At 25.1% G+C, this 23,859-nt stretch overlaps 1 protein-coding gene across 2 annotated transcripts; it reads left to right on the top strand.

Annotated features, from left to right (window-relative positions):
* Window positions 1-6,272: 6,272 nt before the first annotated feature.
* LOC145842407 (uncharacterized) lies at window positions 6,273-22,248 on the top strand. 2 transcript variants are annotated; one of them, XM_082949842.1, is made up of 20 exons: window positions 6,273-6,381; window positions 7,969-8,143; window positions 8,448-8,654; window positions 10,451-10,624; window positions 11,563-11,771; window positions 13,212-13,328; window positions 13,934-14,093; window positions 14,392-14,592; window positions 14,977-15,057; window positions 15,501-15,607; window positions 16,300-16,458; window positions 16,563-16,679; window positions 17,042-17,228; window positions 17,309-17,475; window positions 18,139-18,267; window positions 19,201-19,349; window positions 19,811-19,968; window positions 20,050-20,141; window positions 21,265-21,409; window positions 21,989-22,248. In XM_082949842.1, exons 1-20 carry the CDS (start codon window positions 6,292-6,294, stop codon window positions 22,135-22,137), a joined length of 2,973 nt encoding a protein of 990 aa, XP_082805968.1. In that variant the 5' UTR covers window positions 6,273-6,291; the 3' UTR covers window positions 22,138-22,248. The 2 variants fall into 2 exon arrangements, with proteins under 2 accessions (XP_082805968.1, XP_082805967.1); XM_082949841.1 differs by having other exon boundaries at window positions 7,969-8,149.
* Window positions 22,249-23,859: the final 1,611 nt, after the last annotated feature.

Raw genomic sequence — 23,859 nt, 5'->3', positions numbered from 1 at the left:
ATAAAATAACACATGGGTAACATTTTTAAACATTATAGTTACTAGTACAAATATTTATTGTGTAATTAATATATAAAATGTTATTTTCAAAATAAAGTAAACAAATAAATTAACTACAAGTTAATTTACAATTGTAAGATTTAGTATTTTACCTGTGAACTGATATATTATATATTAAAGTTTTATGTCTACTCATAGTAAGTGTATAATATTTTATAGACTAATGAATTAAAATTACTTGCATACCTATTTGATTTTTATTATCTTTTTGTACAAATGCACTATGTTTATATTATAATGTTTTATTTAGTACTCTAAGGTATGTAAACTACTCTTTTGTTTTAATGTTTTAAAAAACTTATAACTGTATTTATTATTCAATTTTTTTTTGATAAAACAGAACTAAAATTTATTTAGGTAAAAGATATATATAACTATAAATTTATATTTTACTATGTCTATAGTGCACTCACTTAAAATTTAGTTTTTATAAGAGTATTTTTTTTAAACATTTTTCTTTTTACTAACTCTTATCCCTTGTATCCAAAAACTTCAAATCTACATTAGTTAAGTATTAGGTCAGCAAAAGATAAAAGTATAATATACTTTTTGGTTATGTGACAAATATTTGATTTAAAAAAAATGCAATAAATTTTATTTTTTTTACTAGTAAACAGTGTAAATTTGGCACCTATAGTGTTAATACTTGAAAAAATGTCTGCTTGATAAAGTTCAATTAATCTTGTATGTTATATTATTAAAATTTTACTTTTGTTTTTTTTACAAAGTGCCTTAGAGAGATAGTAAAATTAGATTTTGATGAAGTTAAGATAGTAAATTATTACAAATACTGTTTAAAAATTACTAGGTCCTTTTATCAAAAAATAAAAATACTTTTAGTATTATTGCAGCTAATTGTAACAAAAAACTGGCTAGTGTGGCCTGATAGTAAAGAGGTACTAATTACAGCTTTAAAAACTCTGAGTGAGTGTTGCAAGACAGAAACCAAATTAATATGTCAAATATACAAAAAAGTATTATATATATTTTTTTTATTAATTATACCTTGGAGTACTAAATAGAACAATTTTTTTTTACTGTTAAAAAACTGTGTCAATTATTATTATTTTTACTTATAATAGTTATAGCTGTAAAGTATCTAGTGCAAACGGGTTTACTACACACTAAGGCCAAGTGAGGCTATTTTAATTTTTTTAATAATCTTTGAAAATCTCAGACAGACTCAGGCTAGTTTGGTTTTTCAAAGCACAGGATATTTTTTGTTAAGTTTTTAAACAGTGCATGGTGGATTTTTAAATTGAAGCCTGAAAATACCTAGCAAAACCTACAATTTGAAAGTTTGATTAAAAGTAACCTGGAAAATCCTGTAAATTGATATACACAGAGTTGCCACTTTACCTGGAATCCTTAAAAAAACCTGGAATTTGACAATTTAGGCAAAAAAAAGCTTGGAATTTTGGAAATTTTGAAAAAAAAACCTGGAAACCCTGGAATTTTAAACAATAATCACTTAAAAAACCTGGGATTTTAACAATTTTCACATGTTCAGTTGTAAAATTTCAATTTGACTCAAAAATTCTATCATATAAATAATATTTTTTTATCATCATTAAATTTTTGTTTTATTAAAAAACATATTTAATGTAATTTTACAGTACCTTTTCAATGTTTTTATACTACTTAACACAGTTTCTTACCTTGAACTTAGCTTAAAACTAAAATTAGACCCAAAAATGTGTACTTTTAAAAACCTGAAAGAAATTTGGAAAGACTGCAAAAAATTTTGAAAAAACAAGTCCATACAGTTCATACGTTTGAATAGGAAACTTTTTATAAAAACTACAATATCTAAAAAGTTGAATAAGGTTTTTTAATTCTATAAAAACTGGCTTGTAGTTTGTACTTCAAGCTTTCATATAGAATCTAATGTTAGTTTCAGCAAAAAAAGTGTCAAACCCCTCCTCCTATACCCTTTAAGTATATTTTCAGTAACTTTATATTGTTAATTTTTTTTTACCCTATTTAACTTTTTTCTAGAAATAAAAAAAAAATTTTAGAAAAAATTAACATTGGCTCTTATTTAAAAGAGAGTGTATATTATAAAATACTTTTAATAGAACAAAATAAATTCAATTAACCATTTAAGATATAACATGTTTTGTAAAAAAAACTGCAATACATCCTTATAGAATCAAAATTTTTCAAAGTAAATTTTTTTGAAATTTAAAAAAATTGACTGAAAATCTATCTTCTTTTTCATTTTTAAAGCATTTTAATTCAATTTTATAGGAAATGTACTTATTAATATTACAAACACCTTGTAAAAGCGGGTTTGTAATAAAAACCATTAAAAAAAAAGTTATGACAAAAATATAAAAATCTGTTTCCTACAATATGCAGGGTTGCCACACACTCAGGGAACTCAGGGAACTCAGGGAATCTCAGGGAATTTTCAAACTGTAGAAAATCTCAGGGAAACTCAGGGAATCTCAGGGAAAATCAGGGAATTTTGGCATTTTTCTTTTAACTCAGGGAAACTCAGGGAAGTTTTGATTTTTTCTCTAAATTTCAGGGAAGTTTTTCCAAATCTCAGGGAAATTTTTTTCTAGATCTAGAATGAGGTTTAGTTAATCCAGTTTCAATATTTTGTTCAAAAGTAGTAATTTTTATTATTTAAGTGATTATTTAGAATTTTTTTAGCCTTGCGACTAGTTCTTCAATATTCTTTGTAGTAACATTGTAGTTTTTTTAAGTTTTAAATTTATATTTACTTAAGTAAAATCAAACAGTTTAGAGAAATGAAAGTTGTTGTTAACTTTTTTACAATAATGTTAAGCTTTTAAGTTTTATTTACTGCATTCAGAACAATTGCTAGGAAAGACATACAAGTCATAATGAAGTTATTATGTATGCATTTAAGTGAGTTCTTCATGTGAAATTATTATTATTATAGTATAATTAAATTTTGTCAATTAAAATGTCAAACAAATTAAACTTTATTCTTTTATGTAGAAAGTTAAGGGCATTGGGAGGCAAACACCCTTTTTTGGTTTTTGATCTTATTTTATATAGTTTTTGCTAAGCTAAAAAATGCTTTTTACAGATTTAAAAATTTCAAAATAGTTTTTGAGATATAGCTGGTCAAAGTCGGAGCCAACAATAGGTTCCTTATGGAAGGCAGAAACTAAAACGGCAAAATTAGACTATTTCACTAAAAATCTATCTTCTCCTACGTTTTTTGAGATAAATACCTCAAATTTTCAGTAAATGTTCCTAAATAAATTTAGAAAATTCTGTCGGAACAGAATTTAAAAAAAACAAAAATTATATAAAAAATAAACAAAAAAAACAGTTTTTTTTTGTTTTTTTTGTTATAAAATTTTTATTTTTTTAAAATTCTGTTCCGACAGAAATTTCTAAATATATTCAGGAACATTTCCTAAAATTTGAGGTAGTTATCTCAAAAAACCTAGGAGAAGATAGATTTTTAGTAATTTCTAGTTATTTGCCGTTTTAGTTTGCGCCTCCTATAAGGAACCTTTTGTTGCCTCCGACTTTGACCGGCTATATCTCAAAAATTATTTTGAATATTTTAAATTGGTAAAAACCATCTTGTAGCTTAGTAAAAGCAATATAAAATAAGATCAAAAACCAAAAAAGAGTGTTTACCCCCTTATGCCCATAACTAACAAGTTTACACAAAGTTGTGCAAAAATTTAATTTTTAATTGGTTTAAACCTTTTAAGATTGAGTTTTTGAAAACAGTTTTTTTCATAAATTTAAATGCAGAAGCATACACATACAACCTTCCTTTTATTATTAAAGAAGAAAAATGAGAATGAGGTATTAATAATTTGTGTTAGAAGAGAATTTTTTTTTTTTAAGATTTGAAAAATACTCAGGGAAACTCAGGGAAATTTAAGGTTACTCAGGGAAATTTTTGGTCACTCAGGGAAGATTTTTTAGCTCAAAGAGTGGCAACCCTGAATATGTTTTAAATTTATTAAAGATTACTCTGAAAAAGTTTTAAAACAATTGCTCAAAAACTGAAAGAGGAAAGAAATTATTTTAAATGTTTATTGCCCTTTTAGTTTGTGCCTGCTATAAAGAACCTATTGAAGGCTGTAACTTTGATGGATTATATCTAAAAAGTTACTTTGAATTTTAACAAGCTGTAAAAAAAAACAAGTTGCTTATCTTATTATGTAAAAAATTTTGAAAAAGTGCCAACCCCCCTATGCCCTCAGAAAATGACATTAAAATGACGCTTAAAAAAAAAGCACATTTTTTCACAATTTTTTTTGGCAAATACAGTTAAATTCAATAATCAAAATACTATCTGTAAAAGCTAGATATGTAATTGTAAATATTTTAATAAAACTTGGTTTTAGTAGATTAAATTTATAAAAGTCCATATTTAGAGGATTATGCGTTAAGTATTTAGTTATTTTTAATTGATTAAAGGCATGGAGATAAATCACTTTTTTCACAATTTGATCTTATTTTGTAGAAATTTTACTAAGCTAAAAGTTGCCTTTTACAGATTTTAGGATGGAAAGTAATTTTGAGATAAAGTTATTTAAAGTTAGATAGTACAATAGGTTCCTTATAATAGGAGAAAAAACTAAAACAGCAAATAATAGAAATCACTAAAAATCTATCTCCTACATTTTTTGACATAAACACCTCAAATTTATAGGAAGTATACCTTACAATATTTGAAAAATATGTTGTAACAAAATTGTAAAAAAAAAAATTAATAGAACTTTATGACAAAAAAGAAACGAAAAAATATTTCAATTTTTCATGTTATACCATTTTTTAGCTTTAGTAGCCATTAAACCTTGAAAATTATGGTATAAACTCTGAAACAACTTTTTAATTCTTAAGATATATTAAAATTACATAATAAAGTAAATTAAGGTATGTTTATTAAGTTTTTTTGTTGTTTAAACCTATGTCTAGTTTAGCCCACTGTGAACCTATTAGATTCTGGCCCACTGTGAACCTATCAGGGTTGCCAAAAATCTGGAATCCTGGAAAAACTTGGATTTTGATATTTAGGTAAAAAAACCTGAAATTTGAAAAATTAAAAAAACCCTACAACTTCAAACAATGATCACTCTAAAACCTGGAATTTTAAACAATTTTTACATGTTAAGTAAAGAAATTTAGATTTGACACAAAAAATTTCCATATAGATATTTTCTTTTGTTATACATTTAAAGTATCTTTTCAATGTTGTTATCTATTTAAAACAGTTTATTACCTTGAACTATTTAGAATATTAGAATATTTTTTACTAAAATAGACCAAACACTTGTACTTTTGAAAACCCGAAAGAAATTTAGACATATGGGGAGTAATCTCTCAAAAACCTTTGGTAATCCTGTTTTATTAAATTGATATCTTCATGTTCTTGTATATCTTAATGTGAACATTGTTTTGTAAATTGACTTGGGAAAATTATTTTCTAAAACCAGGTACTTTGAAATTAGTGGATGTTAAACTTAGTGTTGAAAAAGACTTTAAATATTTCTTAAAATATAACTGGAAATATGAAAAGCAGCTATTAGCTTAAAAATACTTGACAATGTGTTGTATAGCATATTTGCTATATATGTTTTGAGCATATAGTCACAAATTTACTCAGTCATAGTATTTTAAGTTAATACAAACAAAAATTTATGTACTATGTTATGATGGTTATACATATGAGAACTCTTAAATTATATTAACCCTGGTGACTGTAAAATACATAGTACACCAGCTCACTGTTATATTAAATGGGTAACACACATTTTTAACAAGTTGATCTTATTTTGAATATTTTAATTTAGCTAGCAGTTGCTTTTTACAATTTTTTTGAACTAATTTTTTTTTGAGATACATGGATGAAATGTTTAAGGACCCTAAAAATTAAGCATACAAAGGACTAATTCATCAAAGTTATATGTTTTGAAGGTTGAAGAAATTATTAAAATTTTAGAAGCCTAATCTAATAATAGTAAACAATTTTATGCTATGAATTAAAAAAAAGACTAAAATATTTTTTTTAATCGATTATTATTTTTTTGATAGTTTTTCATTTTTATATTCAAATTTTACTTTATAATACAAAGAATATTTTCCTAATCTTCAAGTTTTATTAATTATGAAATAAAAGAGAGGTTAGATTATTTAAAAGTTAAAAACTATAATTTTATATGTATGTTTAATCTTAACATATTTATAAGTTATGCTTTTATTAGATTTTTAAGATAATATCAAATGGATAATATACAACCTATAGAAGATCAACTCATAGAAACTAGTGAGGTTGTAGAATCATCAGCTATGATGCAAGATGAAATTATTCAAGTTAGTATTTAGATTTTAAAGTTAACTGTTGTAATTAGCATAAGTTGTTAATTAAAAATTGTTAATTTGATTTTTGAACTTAGTATGCAGCGTTGCCACTCGGTCAGGAAAAGTCAGGAAATCACAAAAAGTCAGGAAAAATTTAAAAAAATGACAAAAGCCAGGAAAAGTTGGGAAAAAATAGGGGGTTTTGAAAAAAAGTCAGGAAATTTAATTAAATTAAAAAAAAAGTCAGATTTTGTCAGTTTAAATTTACAATATTCCTTGTTTTCCAGAGCCTTCAAATGGTAAAAATTAATTAAAAGTCCTTTAAAGTCAAAAAAAATTCCAAAATTTTCCTATAAATTTACAAAAATATTTAATTTTATTTTCAATGCCTTCACCTGGTATAAATTAGTAAAATATCCTTTATAAAACTGCAAAAAAATTCTATTAACATATTGAACAAATACCCTACTTGAACAAGCAGATTTTTTAAGCTTTTAGTATTGATGATCTGTAGCAAAGACACTTCCATAGTGAAACTGTGATATATACACAAAAGTTTATCTAGCATAATTTTAGAATCAAAGTGATTTTTGTTTAAATAATTGAGTTCTTTATAACTAAGCAGTTAGTTTAGTATTTTATGTAACAAGTTAATGTGTATACTTTACTTCTTTATAATCTTTTCAAAGTTGTTTAAATTTGTAAAATAAGTTATAAGAGAGATACATGCCATGATTAAGTTTACTTATTATTTGTATTTTTTGTAGACTAGAGTAACTTTAGTCTTTAAAATATAAGGGAGATTTATTTGTCACAAATTTTATACTAAATGATAAGAGGAAATATTTTATACAACAGATATATAGTTTACATTTTTATGTTTTTTTTTACAGTTACTTAAGTATATTCTTTTTTAATTGATTTTTAATTTAAGGATTTTATATTGAATACATAGTTTAAGTAGTATTTTTTTAAACTAAGTGAACAATTTATATAAGTAAAACTGATTTAGAAAAGTCAGGAAAATTTTGGTAAAAAGTCAGGAAAAAGTCAGGAAAAGTCAGGAAATTTTTTTCAGCTTGATCAGTGGAAACCATGAGTATGAGACATAAAAATAAGCATTATATACCTGAGTTCTCACAACACTTGAAAATTGTACCTACACAAAAAAAACATGAAAACTTTTTATAAAGTATAAAAATTAAAAATACTGAATTTTACTTTATTTGCTTTGAGTTAAACTGTTTTTCAATGATATGTGCTTTGTATTAGATGTTTTATAGCTAAAAAACAACTTAAACATGACAAAAAATATTATTTTTAAATTTAAAATGACTACAGTTTTGCACTTTTTTGCTTGTGGGTATACTGTGCTGCTTATTTTATGTATCTTGTATACAAATTTACTCTAACAGTAGTATTTTTTATTTTGTTATAAAGTTTTCAATAGTAATATGACCTATAATTTTTTTTTTTAATATTGCTTGCAAAGAAAAAGTATTTTGAGTGTCATTTATTTTATATCTTCTATTAGTACATATGAATTTAAATTTATTTGATATGCGATATGATTGTAATTAATTTTAATAAAAATTTCAGCAGACAGAACTGACTGCTGAAGAACAACAGATTGTGACTGCTTCAACAATAGAAACAGAAACTGAAGAAGTCAATTATGAGCAAGATGAGCAAATTTATGCAAATCAAGGCACAGAACTCCATCATGAAGAGGGACAGTTGATTATACAAGATGAGGACAACAACGATGTCAAAAGTATAGGTTTCGCATGCTTTACTAACATATTTGGTTAAAAAAAAATTCTTTGTATAATTTATTAAAATATTCTAATTATTTTTAAATGATTAAGAATTGAAAAAGTTAAGAAACTTTAATTCAACATCTATTTTCAATTTCCAAAAAAAGTATCTACTTATGTATATAAAATTATTAATAATACCTTTTTAAAGCTAGTTTATAGTATTTCGTTACCAAGTTCATTAAAATATACTTAATTGCAACTATTAAAAAACAAAAAATACAATAAAACTTTTTTTTCATATAAATGTCTTTATTGTAGTCAACCAAGTTGTATTGGACGATCAGCAAGAAGGAGAATTGATAAGACTACCGAGTGTTACGTCACAAGAGCAACTGATACAGCCAAGAACTGCATCAGAGGCCTTATTAGGCTCTCAGATGTTACGTGCACAGATGGGCCATCATCAACAGCAAACCATGCACACAGTTGAAGTTCATACACCAAGTCTTAACCTGTCTGAGCATGGTTTGAGTTTTATAGTTTGCACATAAATAAGTACATTTATAAATAAGTTGGAGCTATTATAGAAAAAAGTATGTAAAACATAAGTTTAATTTGTTGTTACTAACAAAACTACAGTTATAATACTTAGTTATTGAATTATTCAGGGTTGCCAAAAACCTTAAAACCTAGAAAAACCTGGAATTTGAAATTAAAAAAAAAATCCCTGGAAAAACTTGGAATTTTTAACAATTTTAACATGTCCAGTAGTAAAATTTCCATTTGACTTAAAAATTCTATCATATAGATAAAAAATTTTTTGTCATCATCAAAAGTTTTTTTATTAAAAAACACATTTAAAGTAGCTTTTGAGTATATTTTCAATGTTTTTATACTATTTAATACAGTTTTTACCTTAAACTTAACTCTAAATTAAATAGACCCAAAAATGTGTCTTTTAAAAACCTGGAAAAAAATTTGAAAACCTGGAGAAACTTTTCCAAAAGAATTTGGCAACCCTAATTAGTCATTACCAGTGGTTTTAGTTTAAACCTATAATAAATTTGCTTTACTTAATTCATGATTTAATTGAAAAATTATAATATGTATATGTATTAGTAATACAAAAAACAACTCATGTTTGTATTGTTTATTAAAATTTCTACGCGTTTCATCACAACAGTATAAATCACAACAGTATTTTAATAAAATATGTTTGTAGGAGTCTTATAAAAACTTAAATTAAACTTGTAAAAGCAAACCTTTATATAAAGTGAAAAACTTTGCATATTCCAGGGTTGCCACTTTACCTGGAATCCTGGAAAAACCTGGAATTTTAACAATTTTTACATGTTCAGTAGTAAAATTTCATTTTGACAGAAAAATCTTTCATACAAATAAAAAAAATTTTTGTCATCATCAAATTTTTTTTAATAAAAAACATATTTAAAAAGCTTTACAGTATCTTTACAATTTATATATACTATTTAACACAATTTCTTACCTTAAACTTACCTCTAAACTAAAAATAGACCCAAAAATGTATACTTTTAAAAACCTGATATAAATTTGGAAAGTCTGCAAAATTTTTGGAAAAACTAGTGGCAACCCTGGTATTCTTTTATAGTTTTTAAAATTAAAATAACTGATAAAAAATACTTGAGGGTCTCTGATAAAAAATTCAGCAATTCAGTGTGAAAGTGTCTCCGTTTAAAAGTATCGTCATGCAATTTTGTCTGCACGTACAATTTTGTCCGCTTATTAATGTCTGCTTTGTTTGACATCTTCCCGGTTTTTGGAATTTATTTTTGAAAACTGTTTTAATTTGTAAACATTATCTACAAATAAAGTTTAATTTGAACAAATATAAGCTAAAACCAGTACTTTATATGAAAATATTAAAATTTCTCACAAATTATGCTGTGCACTGAATAAAGTTCAAGCAAGTCACTGTTAATATTTTGAAGAACACTGATTTGACTGTGAAATTTATATAATACATAATTATTTTTTATCAATTTTATAATAGAAGTAATTTAATATATAAGTATTTTTAAAATCATCATCATTAAAAATTATTTTGAATTTTTAATATTATTATGCAATTTTAAATACTCTTTTTTGTGTTTTAGAAATAATAGTAACAATTTTGAATTTTCTATTATGAGTACTACAAACAGTATTATTTGTTATTTGAATAAATAGTTTCACAGTTTATTCTGAATATTATGAATTTATTGCTTGGTATTACTATTTAATAAAGTACTTTTCAAGGTTAATTTAAGATAATTTTCTAAATTTACTAAGAATTTTTTTTAAAGGTTTTGCAGCAGACATGCTAGACCCGCAACATCACATATACAATCAAAAGCCTATAGTTGGTCAAACTGATGAACATATGTTACAGCAGCAAAATATAAATATAGTTGATTGTAACGAGTCCACTGACTATTTTACTAACATTTATCAGACGAAGTTAAACTCCGGACAATCAGGTTTTAGTAGTTATGATCTTGATTAACTAATATTATAATTTAACCTTTTATCAGTTCTTTTTATTTTCTATTCAAGTATTTCGTTGTCAAGTAATAAATAGAAAAATATTACATTCATTATAATTTTTCTAATTTCTATGTAAATTTATAAGTAAAACATGTTTACTTTAATGATTAATAAATAATGTTTATTACTTTTTTTTTTTTCAATGTATTTTTGTTGTTCTCGATAGTTAAATATTTTGTTGAGATAAGTTTTTAATACTTTCTATGTTTTAAATATTAAAGTTCGAAAAAAGTTTCAAACTAAGCTTCTATTACTTTTTACTGATAAATTTTTTTTTTTGCATGATTTTTTAATAGAAAGACTTAATGAGAGTGGCTACTTGTTTTTTATAAATTTCTTCAAGGTTTTGTGATTTTTTTCTTAGATATGAAAATACAAGCTTTCTTGTTTCTTTTGAGTAGAAACTATGTGGTACTAGATGATAATATACCAAATATAATCAACAGTTTTTTTCTGATCAGTTATCTTAATTTATTTATGCTTTTATTTTTAATTAATGTTTGTTAAAGTATTATAATTTTAGTATAAACTAAAAAAAAATTTAATCAGTGGTTATTAATTTTTTAAAAGTCTTTTTTAAGTACTATGTTTATGTTTTTATAATTAAATGTCAGAGTATATAACTAGCTAATGTTCATAACTATATAGTATAAAGCTAGTTAGTCAAAAATAAGCATAGTAAATGCGAGTAAATAAATGCCGTATAGTGTAAAATAATACCAGAAAAATATTAGTGCTTTCTGTTTGATCTAAAGTGCACTATAAGCATTAATCTTCTAAATAGTACCATTTAAGTAAAGCAGAATTAAGTTAATGCTTAACTATTTATACACTAATAAAATGCACTAAATATAAAAAAAAAATTATCAAGGTGAACAGCAGTACCATATGCAACATCACAGTCAAAATAAGGAAAAAAAAGGTCAGTTTCGTAAACCTCCGCCGGAAAAGTTCATACACGAAGGTTGCATGTACAACTTTATTTCTTTTAGTAAGAACAAGAGATACAAGTTTTGGAGATGTGATAAGCGCTCTCAAGGGTGCAAAGTCAGGATTCATACGGATGTGCACACTAACAGGGTTTCTTTTTTTTAAATTTTATAATTAGCATATTACCAACTTAGTTTATTAGTATTAACAATAGTAAAGAAAATATTAAATGCTTTGATTAACAAATGAGTACAATAGTTTAAATTGTAATTTATCTGAAATAAAACAAAACCATTAAGTTATACATTTGTATAAAAGTATACGTAGCTTAACAAAATAAAATACGGTCATTTATATTCATATATGAAGCAAACTAATTTTTATGGTGTAATTTATAATTCTAAAATTTATCTAGATTGAAGGTCTGGGAAAAATCTAAACCGTTGCATAAATATAGAACACTTAAAATTAATTTTTACAAAATATGTTTATGCTTTAATCACCAACTTAATACATATACATAGCAAAAAATATTTTTTTAAATTTATTTAGTAGATAATAGCTAACTAAGAAAAGTTTTAATACATTGGAATTCTTAGACTAATTTAAGATTTTTTCAAGAGATTATTTTTGTTTTTACATATTTTATCCTAGTTTCTAACACTAATTAAAATGAAACATAGTTATTGTTTAAAAAAGATTCTTATTAACTTTTGTTCTTGAAAATATTAACTTTAATAATGTTATTAAACGTTCTCATATAAGTTCAACATTTATTCTTAACTCCGAGTTGTATATAGGTAAGAATTTTTTTTTTAAATTAAGGAACTCCTCTATATATTTCTTATATTGATTATCCATCAAAGGATTTTTTTAGATAAATTTTACAATTTTTTTTGCATGTTAAAGTTTATAGTACTTTGAGGTGTTACTTTCATATTCAATAAACTTGAAGTAAAAACCAAGTAAATTTTCAAAACTAATTTTGCAATTAGACTAAAATAAGGGAAACATTTTTGACGTTGTTATTCAAATTTTGCATATATAAGTAGAAAATGTTAGTAAAGCATAATGTTTATTTCGTAATTTAACTGTAAACTTAAATTAAATAAAAATAAAACCTTTTCCAAAATAAACTTTAAAACCAAAACTGTCTTGTTGAAAACTATTTGATATAAGTTATTGGTATTATATAAATACAATTATCGATGAAATAAAGATAAGTTTTTTTCTTTGATAATAATACTATTTTTAAGATCAATAATTTGCATCAAGTATATCTTTACTAAGATGGTTATTGTTTCAATGTTTGCTACGTAAAAGTTTTTCTTTCATTAATAAATGAACAAAGCATTAATTTTAGGTTTTTATTTTTTGAACTTTTTATCTTAAAAGTTTCAAACAATTTAATTTTCTATTAATTAATCAATTAAGATATATTCTCATAAAAGAATTAAAACTGAATTTCTTCTTTTGTTTGTTTGATTTTTAATTTAGTAATACTATAAATTTCTATAAAAAATAGTTGTACGTCTCTTAAGCTACCAAAAATAAAGTGATTTAGTTTGTGATTGAATTTTTTTTACACAGATTGTTAAAATGAGAAATATTCATAACCATGACAATGATCCTAAAGATGTTGAATTAAAAAGACTTAAAGCTATTGTCAAAGTTAGAGCTTTACAATGCAACGATAATCCAGCTCAGGTTTTAAATTGTTAAGTTTAAGTTGTTAATTAAAATAATTATTTACTTTAATTTTTATTTAAAATTAAGTATTTTCGTAAATATAAATACATAAAATCAAGTTTAATATTTTTTCAATTACAATATACTTAAAACGTAATGGTATTTTGGAAAAATTATTTTTGAAGTTATTGTTGTATTGTAATAAAAATGTTTTAGACCATTGTCGGCAAAACCAAGATGTTTTCCGACATTTAACTGATACTTCAGTGCGAAAGAAGTTAAGTTAGAAAGTAGTTAGTTTGCTTACAACAACGGTTAATCGTGACTATGTCTGCCTAATAAGTCCCAATAAGGGCTAAACAAGGTTGCAAAATGTCACGTGGATTGTTGTTGATGGTCAAACAATTATAATATTTATATAATATAATATTTTAATATTTAAAAATTATAGGAAATTAAATTTCACAAAAAGATTTGTTAGTATTTTAGTTATTTTACATTACGTTTTACTTACTGTTTTAAAATTTATACTTTTAAACTTAAAAAATAACATAAACTAAAATGAAAATTAATGTGCACTTGATAATGTTTTTTTTTGATATTTCTAAGTTTTATTTATACAGGTTATCAAGTCAAGTTTATTGGAGCTTCCTAACTTAAACTTTGAACTAAACGCAATCCAAAAACGCAATTTGGCCAAAGTTATTAACAGGGAAAGATCATTAGTTGATACAACAGTTCCAATTCTTACACCATCTATTGTAGAAGAGGGGAATATAAGTGGTTGGTTTCCATAATATTAGTTTTTGTTAGAAAATTTAAAGTAACACAAATGACAGTTGAATTATTATTTAAATCAATTTAATATAGACTTAAACTACAACATTCTGGCTTGGTTTAAACATAATTGCTAATGATTTTCTATTACTTGAAACAGTATATTACAGAAACGTAGAAATGTGTTAGTTTTTTGTAATGTAAAAATACTATTATAAATTAATATTGTGCATGGCTAGTAAGAAGTATATAATTTACAAATAACTTTTTACACAAGTTAATATATGACAATGTATTACAAAAGGAGACGAAATAGAAGAAATGGAGCAGGAGTCTCATCATTTTTCATCTTACCGACAATCTTCAGTTTACCAGCATCACGATGATGATTTCAAATTCACCAGCTCTCGTCATTCGAGTAACGATCACCATTGCAGTTATGATGGGCTGCAACCGACAGTGGACAACCCTCACGTCGTGCAGCAAGTACTCGTAGAGTTTACAGGCTAGTTGATGTTTTTAATGGTTACAAAAGTATATATATAGAACTAATGCAATGAATGAAAAGTTTTGTAAGTGTTAAATGAAAAAGAGTATAGTTTTGTTATCAGATTTTTGAGTTGTAATAAAATCATGGTTACTCTTTAGTTAGGAATGTTTTCTTGACTACTTTGCATAAAATAAAAACTTTTCTGATTTTTTTCCCACATATGTAGTAAAAAATATGTATGTCGTATTATTGCTACTTAGTCAGAAAAAAAGTTGTGCAAAATGGTCAGAAAAACATTGTGACTAATTGGCAACCATGTAAAGATACATAAATAAATGACAACAAAATGTAAGTCCAAGTACAGTACATAATTTATATTTTAAATTATTTTTTTTGTAGGAGATTTGTCAGATGAAGACATGCTATCGCTTGAACAAAGTTCAGATACGTTGGCCGACTATGAGCCACTTCACAGTAGCGGTTTGTAAAGTTGTTATTGCTTACATTTTAGTATTAAAAATTAAATCATAACTAGCTATATTTTTAAAGCTTTATTTAAAAAAAGACTTGAAAATTAACACCTATCTTATTCATATTGTGATCTTTTAAGAATTTTATTAAAATTTAATCTTATTTTACTAAAATTGCACTTGTATTGTAAGTTTTTATTTATAACTTCTATTCAAGTAAAAAAAAATATGGTTATGTTTTAGTCATACATGGTTTACAGTTTAGCAAATATAAAAGTTAATTATTTTTTTGATAATTACCTTTAGTTATAGAGATAATATTGAGCAATTTAACACCCAGTTTAAAATTCTCGAAATCAATGTTCTGTTAGAATTTAAAATCAAGTTCTACATACTTAAACTGTGTCGTATAATTTTTATTGTCCTAGAAATGAAAAAAAAAAATAATTTCAGATGGTTTAATCAACATAAACATAGTTCAAGACGATCCACTCATGATGCCAGCCAAAAATGAACCTGAAGATTATTATTTTCAAGAGTCGCTGTTTGTACCTCCCAGGGTATGAGTTTTGTTTTATTTTTTCCTATTTTAACCTTGATAATCATTCTACAAAATGGGGTGGGTGTCACTTTTGCACGAGCGTCACTTTAGCACAAGAGGGCACTTTTGCACGGAAAGTCACTTTTGCACGAAGACACTTGTGCATAAGTTTAAAAAATTTAAATTATTTTTTTATAAACTTAAATTTTTTTTTATGCTGTCACTATTACCGCTAACCCTTACCGTCGGTCGGTAAATTTTTTATTTTTGTTTTTACAATTTATTTTTCCCATTATTTTTTTTGATTAATAATTTTTATTTGGTATTTATTTTTTATCACTGTTATCCCTATCCCTTACCTTCGATTAGTAACTTTTTTAAAAATTAGTTTGCAGGTTTGCCACAATGTCAGGAAAAGTCGGAAAAAAAAAGACAACAGTCAGGAAATTTGACAAAACTTGAAGAATGTCAGATTTTGTCTGTAGAAATTTACAAAATTCCTTATTTTTCAAAGCCTTCAAATAGTAAAAAATTAACAAAAAATCCTTTAAAGTCATACTAAAATTGCAAAATTTTTCTAGAAATTAACAAAATTGCTTATGTTCCAATGCCTTCACCTGGTAAAAATCAGAGAAATATATTTTATAAAACTGCACATTTTTTCTAATAATGTATTGACCAAATACATGAACAAATTACAATCTCTTGCAGACTCAAGTGGAGAAAAAGCCAAAAGAAAAATTAATAGAAGGCGGTTGCATGTATGCATTCGACAGGCACTCAACAGACGGAAGAGTGAAGTTCTGGAGGTGCGACCATCGAGCTCACGGATGCCAAGTCAGACTTCACACGGATGCCACGACCAATGAGGTTTTAAAATACTAAAGTAGTAAAGTATTTTTGAGATAATATATTCATTTTCTGTTAAGAACTCGAGTGAAGACTATATAAAGATCACTGTTTTTTTTTGTCAGATTGTGAAACAAGTCAATATGCATAATCACGAAATTGATTCAAGAGATGTAGAAATAAAGAAATTAAAACAAATATTAAAAAGACAAGCTTTAGAAACTGACGATGACCCTAGAACTGTAAGTAATTCCGTTTTTGTAACTAGATTTTTAAATAGTTTTTAAAATAAAAATTTTCTTTATAAAAAAAAATCTTTTTTTTTATTCATTTTTACAAAAGTAATATAAATTCTGTTTGGAATTAGTTCTTTAGGCTTTGTAAAAAGACAAAAATTTAAGAAATTCTAAAATAACACAGTACACATAAAACAAAATTTAAGATAAAAAAAGCTTGCTCTATGTAAAATATTTTTAAATGCTGTTAAAATGTAAATGACATAATATATTCCGTTAAAGTTAATTTTTCTTAATGTCAAAGCTTATATACATTTTTAGTTCCATGCAAAATTAGTCATTTATTATATTTTTATTTTTAATTTTAGATGATAAGGGAAGGAGTAAAAATTTTGTCCGATCCGGCTAGAGCTCTCGTTGATGAAAACCACCTTGAGATTTTTATAAACAGACACCGAAGGACTTCAATAGCAAGAGATCCAAGTAGAATTGAAAACATGGCAATCAGCAACAGATACACAGTGTACACTTCTGAGCCTAAAAGCAATATAACCGGTTAGTTTTCTTTTCTCACTTATTCATTCTTTATTAGAAGTTTGCATAGCTAGTAATAAAATTTAAAAAATAATTTTTAGAGAATTTTCTGTTACACGATTGTGGTCAAGAGGCAGGTAGAAACCGAATTTTGGTATTCGGAAGGGAGTCCAATGTAAGAGATGCGGGAAGCGAAGAGAATAATATTAAGCATGTTATTTTCGATGGCACATTTTCATTGACTCCTAAAGTGTACCATGACGGAAAAGTTAGTTCGAAGTATTTTTATTTTTACAGTTTTTCTACCGAATAAATAGTTTTTTTTAATCGTAAACTATTTAAATAACTAAGGCTTAAATAACATAACTGTTTTAATCAACTAAGGTGTTCAATATATTTACTGAAAAATTTTCATAAAGAAGAATAGATTTATGTAGCTTAAACATTGTGCCTTTAAATACGCAGTACTAAGGTAATTCTGTTGTATTTTCAAATCTAGTACATTTCAAAAAGTATATTATTGTTTACACATTATTTGTGGCAACTCATTTTCTGCAGTCTAATTAATAAATTCAAATAAAATTTATGATATACATAAACTGAAAAGTTTTTGATGACATTTGATTAGTTGGAAACTAAGTATAGTCTTCTAAATTTTTGTTTAAGTTGCTTTAGATTCATAATCTCAATACTTGTGTTATAGGGTAATTAAATAAATGTTTACTTCTTAAGGAGCAAATTTATTATAAAAATACACTGCTTAAGGTAGTTTCCTGTAAAAAAGCTATCTCTTTAAGGTAGTCATACGTCGAACAATGTAGATTCTAATATTTTTTAAAGATTATATTAAATTTTACTAGTTGTAATTTTATTTTGTGGTATAATGCTTTATTAGTTGTATTTTAGAGTTTTAAATTAATTTTTTTTATAGCTCTATATAGTGATGATTCGCCAAGATGAGTGGATTTTTCCTTTTCTATATGTTCTTTTACCCTGCAAAACTCCTCAAATATACTTGAAGTTTTTCGACATATTAAAGCAATTACTTCCACATCTTAAGGTGATAAAATAAAGTATTTTTTGTTAAATCTTATAACACAGCTTCTAAGCTTAAAATTTTTTAACTTTAGATATAACTAAATAAACATAGTTTCAAGTTGGATATATATATTTTGGTATTATGCTAGTAAAAGTGATATTCTTGGTTATGCTTTTTTTGGTAAGATTCCGGAATTAGCTAGATCTTTATTTAAAACAATACTAGATGTGGTTTTAGCCAGATCTCGATCCAGTTAGTTGTCATTCGTTTGATTTTTAGAAACAAAATTACTGTTATTAAAAAAACTATCATTCTAAATTACTAACAAACGTCCCCTTAAAAGGCACTCCAAGCAAACTATCCAGCACAAACAAATTTACAATAATAAATAATTTTACAAATATTTATTGCATATATTGTTAAAATTTACAAACATGTATAAATACTTATTGTTCTATAGAAGTTTCAAAAATGTTTAATGAAAAATTCAAAAATACAATTCAAATTTAGTCTTTTGGCATATTTTTTTCCTTAATTTGATCAATAAAATATTTATTTATTGTCATTTTCTTTCTTCTTTTTATTGCACAACAATACTTTTTGTTGTACTTTTTTATATTTTGATATATTTTTATTACTCCAAAGTAAACCAGTAGTTATTCATTTAGTTTCATTTAATTATAGCTAGAACATAATAATAGGTAATAAACAAAAAAAGTTTTATTTGAAGTTTAATTTATCATTAATATTCTAAAAAATTGTAAGTTATCCCGATCCTGCCAAATTATAACTTGTGCATCCAGTAGATCACAATTTTCAATAAGCAGTTTACTGAAGAAAATGATTGTTTATTAATAGGAATTTTTGATTTTATGACCTTATTTTCACAGATGTATCACTTTAAAAGTTGATTAAAATCTGCTTGTTGAATATCAAAAAAATATTTACTTTCAGCCTACCACAGTTTCAATTGACTTCGAGCCAGATGCGTACGTAGCTCTTAAAAGGGCATTCCCAACCGCGTCATGCTCTGGCCACTTTTTCCACTTCGCCCAAGCAGTCAAACGACAGTGGATTACAATGAGTCCCGAACAACACAGAAGGTTAGTTATTTTATTAGTGAGGTTAACTTTTTTACCACTTGAAAGTTTATATGCTCTAACCAAGGGTTCACCACACATTTTTTCTATTTTCATTTTTAAATCCAAGAGTTGTTTTTTCTTGAAAATATATTAATTTAACTTGTATTATACAATTAAGTATTTTTTTAACCTAGGTTAATAATATTCTAGGAAAATAATAAAGTTGAATGTTTTATATTTTAAAATTTGAAAACTTGTTTAAAAGAACAAACAAATAAATCGTTGTTCAATATTTTAAGTAAAACAAAAAACTGTTTAAAAAACCATAAAATTCTTTAATTAGATTTAAATCAATTAAATATTTTCTCCTGTTTGTTTATGTTTTAGTTTACTCTGTAAATTAACAGTAAAACTTGCGTTACAAAGCTCCTTGAAAAAGTCCATAAACTGTGAAACTAAATCACACTAAATTGATTTTTAAGGTATTGTGAAGATGCAGAGTTTGCTGTTTTGTGCAAAGCAGTCAGCTCTATTGCCCTCGTTCCGCCCCAAAGAATTCAACGGGCGCTGTGTGACTTGAGACACAACCTACCTAAAGAGCTTAGCTTTCTAGTGCATTGGCTAGAAGACTACTTCACAGGTTTGATGCTGGTTAAAAAATTTAAGTGACACTAATCAAAATGCTACGGTTTTAGTCATTGTATCTTAATTTATGTTTTAGGTAAACCGGTAGGAGATCACACTCAAAATCCAGTGTTTCCAGTGAGTATGTGGAATGCCTATCCAAGATTTTTAAATGATTCTGATTCTACCGTTAGTATTTTAAATATTTACAGTACTTTTATTTATTCTAAATTAAAGTTTTATAAGTTACTGGGATGTAGTTTGAAACAATATTTTACGATCTTATAAAAATTAAACTCACAACCAAATTATTTAAAAATTGTACAAGGTTTCTACGCGTCAGACTAAAGCAGTTTTTTTAGAAATACTGACAAAGTGTCAATTTTTGTCGGTTCAAATTCTTTAAAACTTCTGAATTTCTAAAAATATTTTAAACACCTTTTTCACAACTTGATCTTAAATTATATAGTTTTTACTAAGTTACAAGATGCTTTTTACAGATTTTAAAAGTTCAAAATAGTTTTTTGAGATATAGCCAGTCAATGTCAGAGGCAACAATAGGTTCCTTATGGGAGGCGCAAACTAAAACGGCAAAAGTATACTATTTCACTAAAAATATATCTTTTCCTACGTTTTATGAGATAACTAACTAGAACTTATAAGAAATGTTCCTTGCAGTATTTAGAAAATTCTGTTGCAAGGAATTTAAGAAAAATAATTTTCCAACATAATTTTTGTAAGTATTGCGAGGAACATTTTCTAAAAATTTGAGGTTGTTATTTCAAAAAATGTAGTGGAAGATAGATTTTTAGTGATTTCTAGTTATTCGCCGTTTTAGTTTTCACCTCCTAAAAGGAACCTATTGTTGTCTCCGACTTTGACCGGCTAAATCTCAAAAAAATTTAAGAGTTTTTAATATCTGTAAAAAGCATCTTGTAACTTAGTAACAATTATATAAATTAAGATCAAGTTGTGAAAAAACTGTTTTACATGTTTTTAGAAATTCAGAAGTTTTTAAGTGTCTTAATACCCCTCATGCCCTTAAAAATTATTTTTTTTAGATGGAAATGCTTTAATAAACTAAAATTTACATTGAAACACAAATTATGAAACTAAAAGAAAATATTATTTATATTTTATAAATTAATTGATAAATACAAAATAATTTTTAAGAAGTTCTAAAAAATCAATATATTGATGGTACTGCAGATAAAATTAAAATAACTGCTTTGTATACTTTTTATCTTTTAACCTTTATTACAAATATTTGGCTATTGTAAGTTAAAATTTAAGTTTGTTTTTAAATAATTAGGAACTTGCGGATACGAACGCCGAAGCTGCTCATCGTCGCATTCAAACAGAACTAGGAATGAATCATTCAACTGTGTGGAAACTCATTGACTGTTTTAGAAAAGTTCAACGCACTCACGATGCTGAATTTGATCAAATGATAAGTGGTGAGTTGTGTTTTAAATCCAGTTTTGATCATACAATGATTCATATTAGTCTTAATGTTGATAATATCCTTGATATATTTTTATATAATATAAACTTCAAAAACTAGTTCGAAGCATTCTTCTAAGGTCATTACTAAAAAAAATTTTAGTGTACAGAGGAGTTTTAGTATTTTGTTTTGTTTATAAATTGATCTACTTTAAAAAATACTATTAAAACAAAATAACGGACAAGTTATGTGTAGTTAGGTGTCTATCATGCACTAGTTTTTTAAATAGAAGATGTAAACGTTTTAATGAAGTATGAATATTTATTCAAAAGTTGAATTAAGTTAAAATTGCAATTTTATGTTATTTTAAATTGAAGAATACTAAAAATTTATCATGAGAGGTGTTTAATTAAATAAAGCTAATGTTAAGTCGAAGTCAATTTTTATGAAAAAAATTAAGGTCTGAGCTTACAGTTGCTTACTTATTGTTATAATTACCTAAAAAACTATATTCTAGTACTTAAAATAGTACTTTTATGATAATCTTTCGTATCAAAATAGACTTATTGTATTTTTATTAATAATATTTTAGGTAATCGACCTCCAACTCAGCCGAAGAAATTTCGATCATCATACGCTCAAATGCACAAGATAGTGAGGGCTGAGACAGATGTAGACACGGATGCCGATGTCTGGCCGTACATGAGAGATTTGTCAAGAATTTTCGAAGTTCTTCCTTAAATATTTCCAATATTGAAAAATTTATTTAAAAATTTTGAAGTTAGCCCAGATTTTTAAATGTCTTAAGTTTTTAAAGATTTATAATAAAATATACATTGTGAGTGTAACTATCAAAAAATAAGTTTTTTATAATACACACAAAATTATGATTTTGATTTTTTACTCTGAATGATTAGTTTTAATAAAAATACAGTTTTTTAAAGTTAGATAATAAATATTTTTTATGTTTAAATCTAATTAGTGTTTAGTTTTTTTTTGAAATGGTTTAGGTTTTGATGTGTACCTTTTGTTTTATTATTAAACTTAGAAATAGAAATTTGTGTGTATAATAAATGTGATTTATTTAGAATACAAAGAGAATTTAGGATTCAAATTGTATACTTTACAAGTTTATTTGCTAATTTACACATATCAATTTCCGAAGTTCTCTTTTTAGTAATATCCGAAATAAATTTTCTACTGAATTTAATTAGCCAATTTATATTCTAGATTATTATTTATAAAATCTAACTCAGTTTTTTATGTTGTTATTATATTTTGATATATAAACTTTCTTAGTTTTGTATTGTTTTTAAATAAATTCATAGTTTTTAACTCCAACAATGTTCTGTCTTTGGCTTTTCAAAAGCTTTAAGTACTGCATTCATTTTTTTAGCAGTTTTAACCTTCAATACTAAAAATATATTCTTGTTGATGATAAGGAAGCAAAGCAATTAAATTTTTTAGTATATTCTGAATAAATGTTTAAACTTTTGTCCTTACTACATTATAGAAACAGACAAAAAGTCTACCGGCCTAACAACAACAACAACAACAACAGTAATAATTTAATATATCAAAGTTGTTTAGTACTGTAAAAACTTATGCAACCCTTGCTATTTAAAAAACTCTGTGCACACTTGACTAAAAGTATAAATTTGTTGATTGATTTTGTTAAGTTGAAACTGACATTTTTAGAACTGTCGATTTGTGTTATAACTAGCTTTTTATAAAAAAAGACACACCAAATGTAAAAAAGAAAAAAATATTTCATTTACTAAACATTTTTAATCAAGTTAATAATATTCCATGCACATCGAGAAGACCACTGCATAATTTAAATGCATAATATTTAAAATCCTTACCTTGATGAATTTTATGTTAACATTACAAAAATAAGTGAAAAAAAACGTTAATGTTTTTAAGTGCAAAGTACGAAAGTTTTAACTATTATAAATACAAAGAGATAATATTTAATTTTCTATTTAAGAGTTTACTTTAATACCAAGCTTTACCGAAAAGGTACTTAAACTATATAACCTTATATTTATTTATAAGTATTCAATTAATGTTATACCAAACTTTAAGCTATCTTTCTTTAAAATGTTATCAGACGTGCAAACAAAATATTTGATTTCAAAAAAATAAATTTACAACATTTTAATAAAAGATTGACAAACGATTTTGTAAAAAGCTATATTGCATTAAACCAAATAATAAAAGAACAAATTTCCCTGTATCTGCTGTTAAAATAAGCGAATGCGTGACGAAATAACATGCTTTTGTAAAAGGCAGGTAAATTGAATAGTTATAACAATGTCAAAACACTAAAATAACGAATAAATAATGAAAATTAAATAAAATGGTAGCTTTTACATTTTAAATGTAGATTTACTTATCATAAATATAAGTAAGCTTTTATACTAAATGTAAAAATTAAATTTTATTAAAGCTTTTTTTAGC

This window comes from Thalia democratica, chromosome 8 (genome assembly GCF_965202585.1).
Source record: "Thalia democratica chromosome 8, ktThaDemo2.hap1.1, whole genome shotgun sequence".
Classification (NCBI taxonomy): Eukaryota; Metazoa; Chordata; class Thaliacea; order Salpida; family Salpidae; genus Thalia; species Thalia democratica.
The sequence above is the reverse complement of the archived record's forward strand: the minus strand, read 5'-3'. Positions and strand labels throughout refer to the sequence as shown.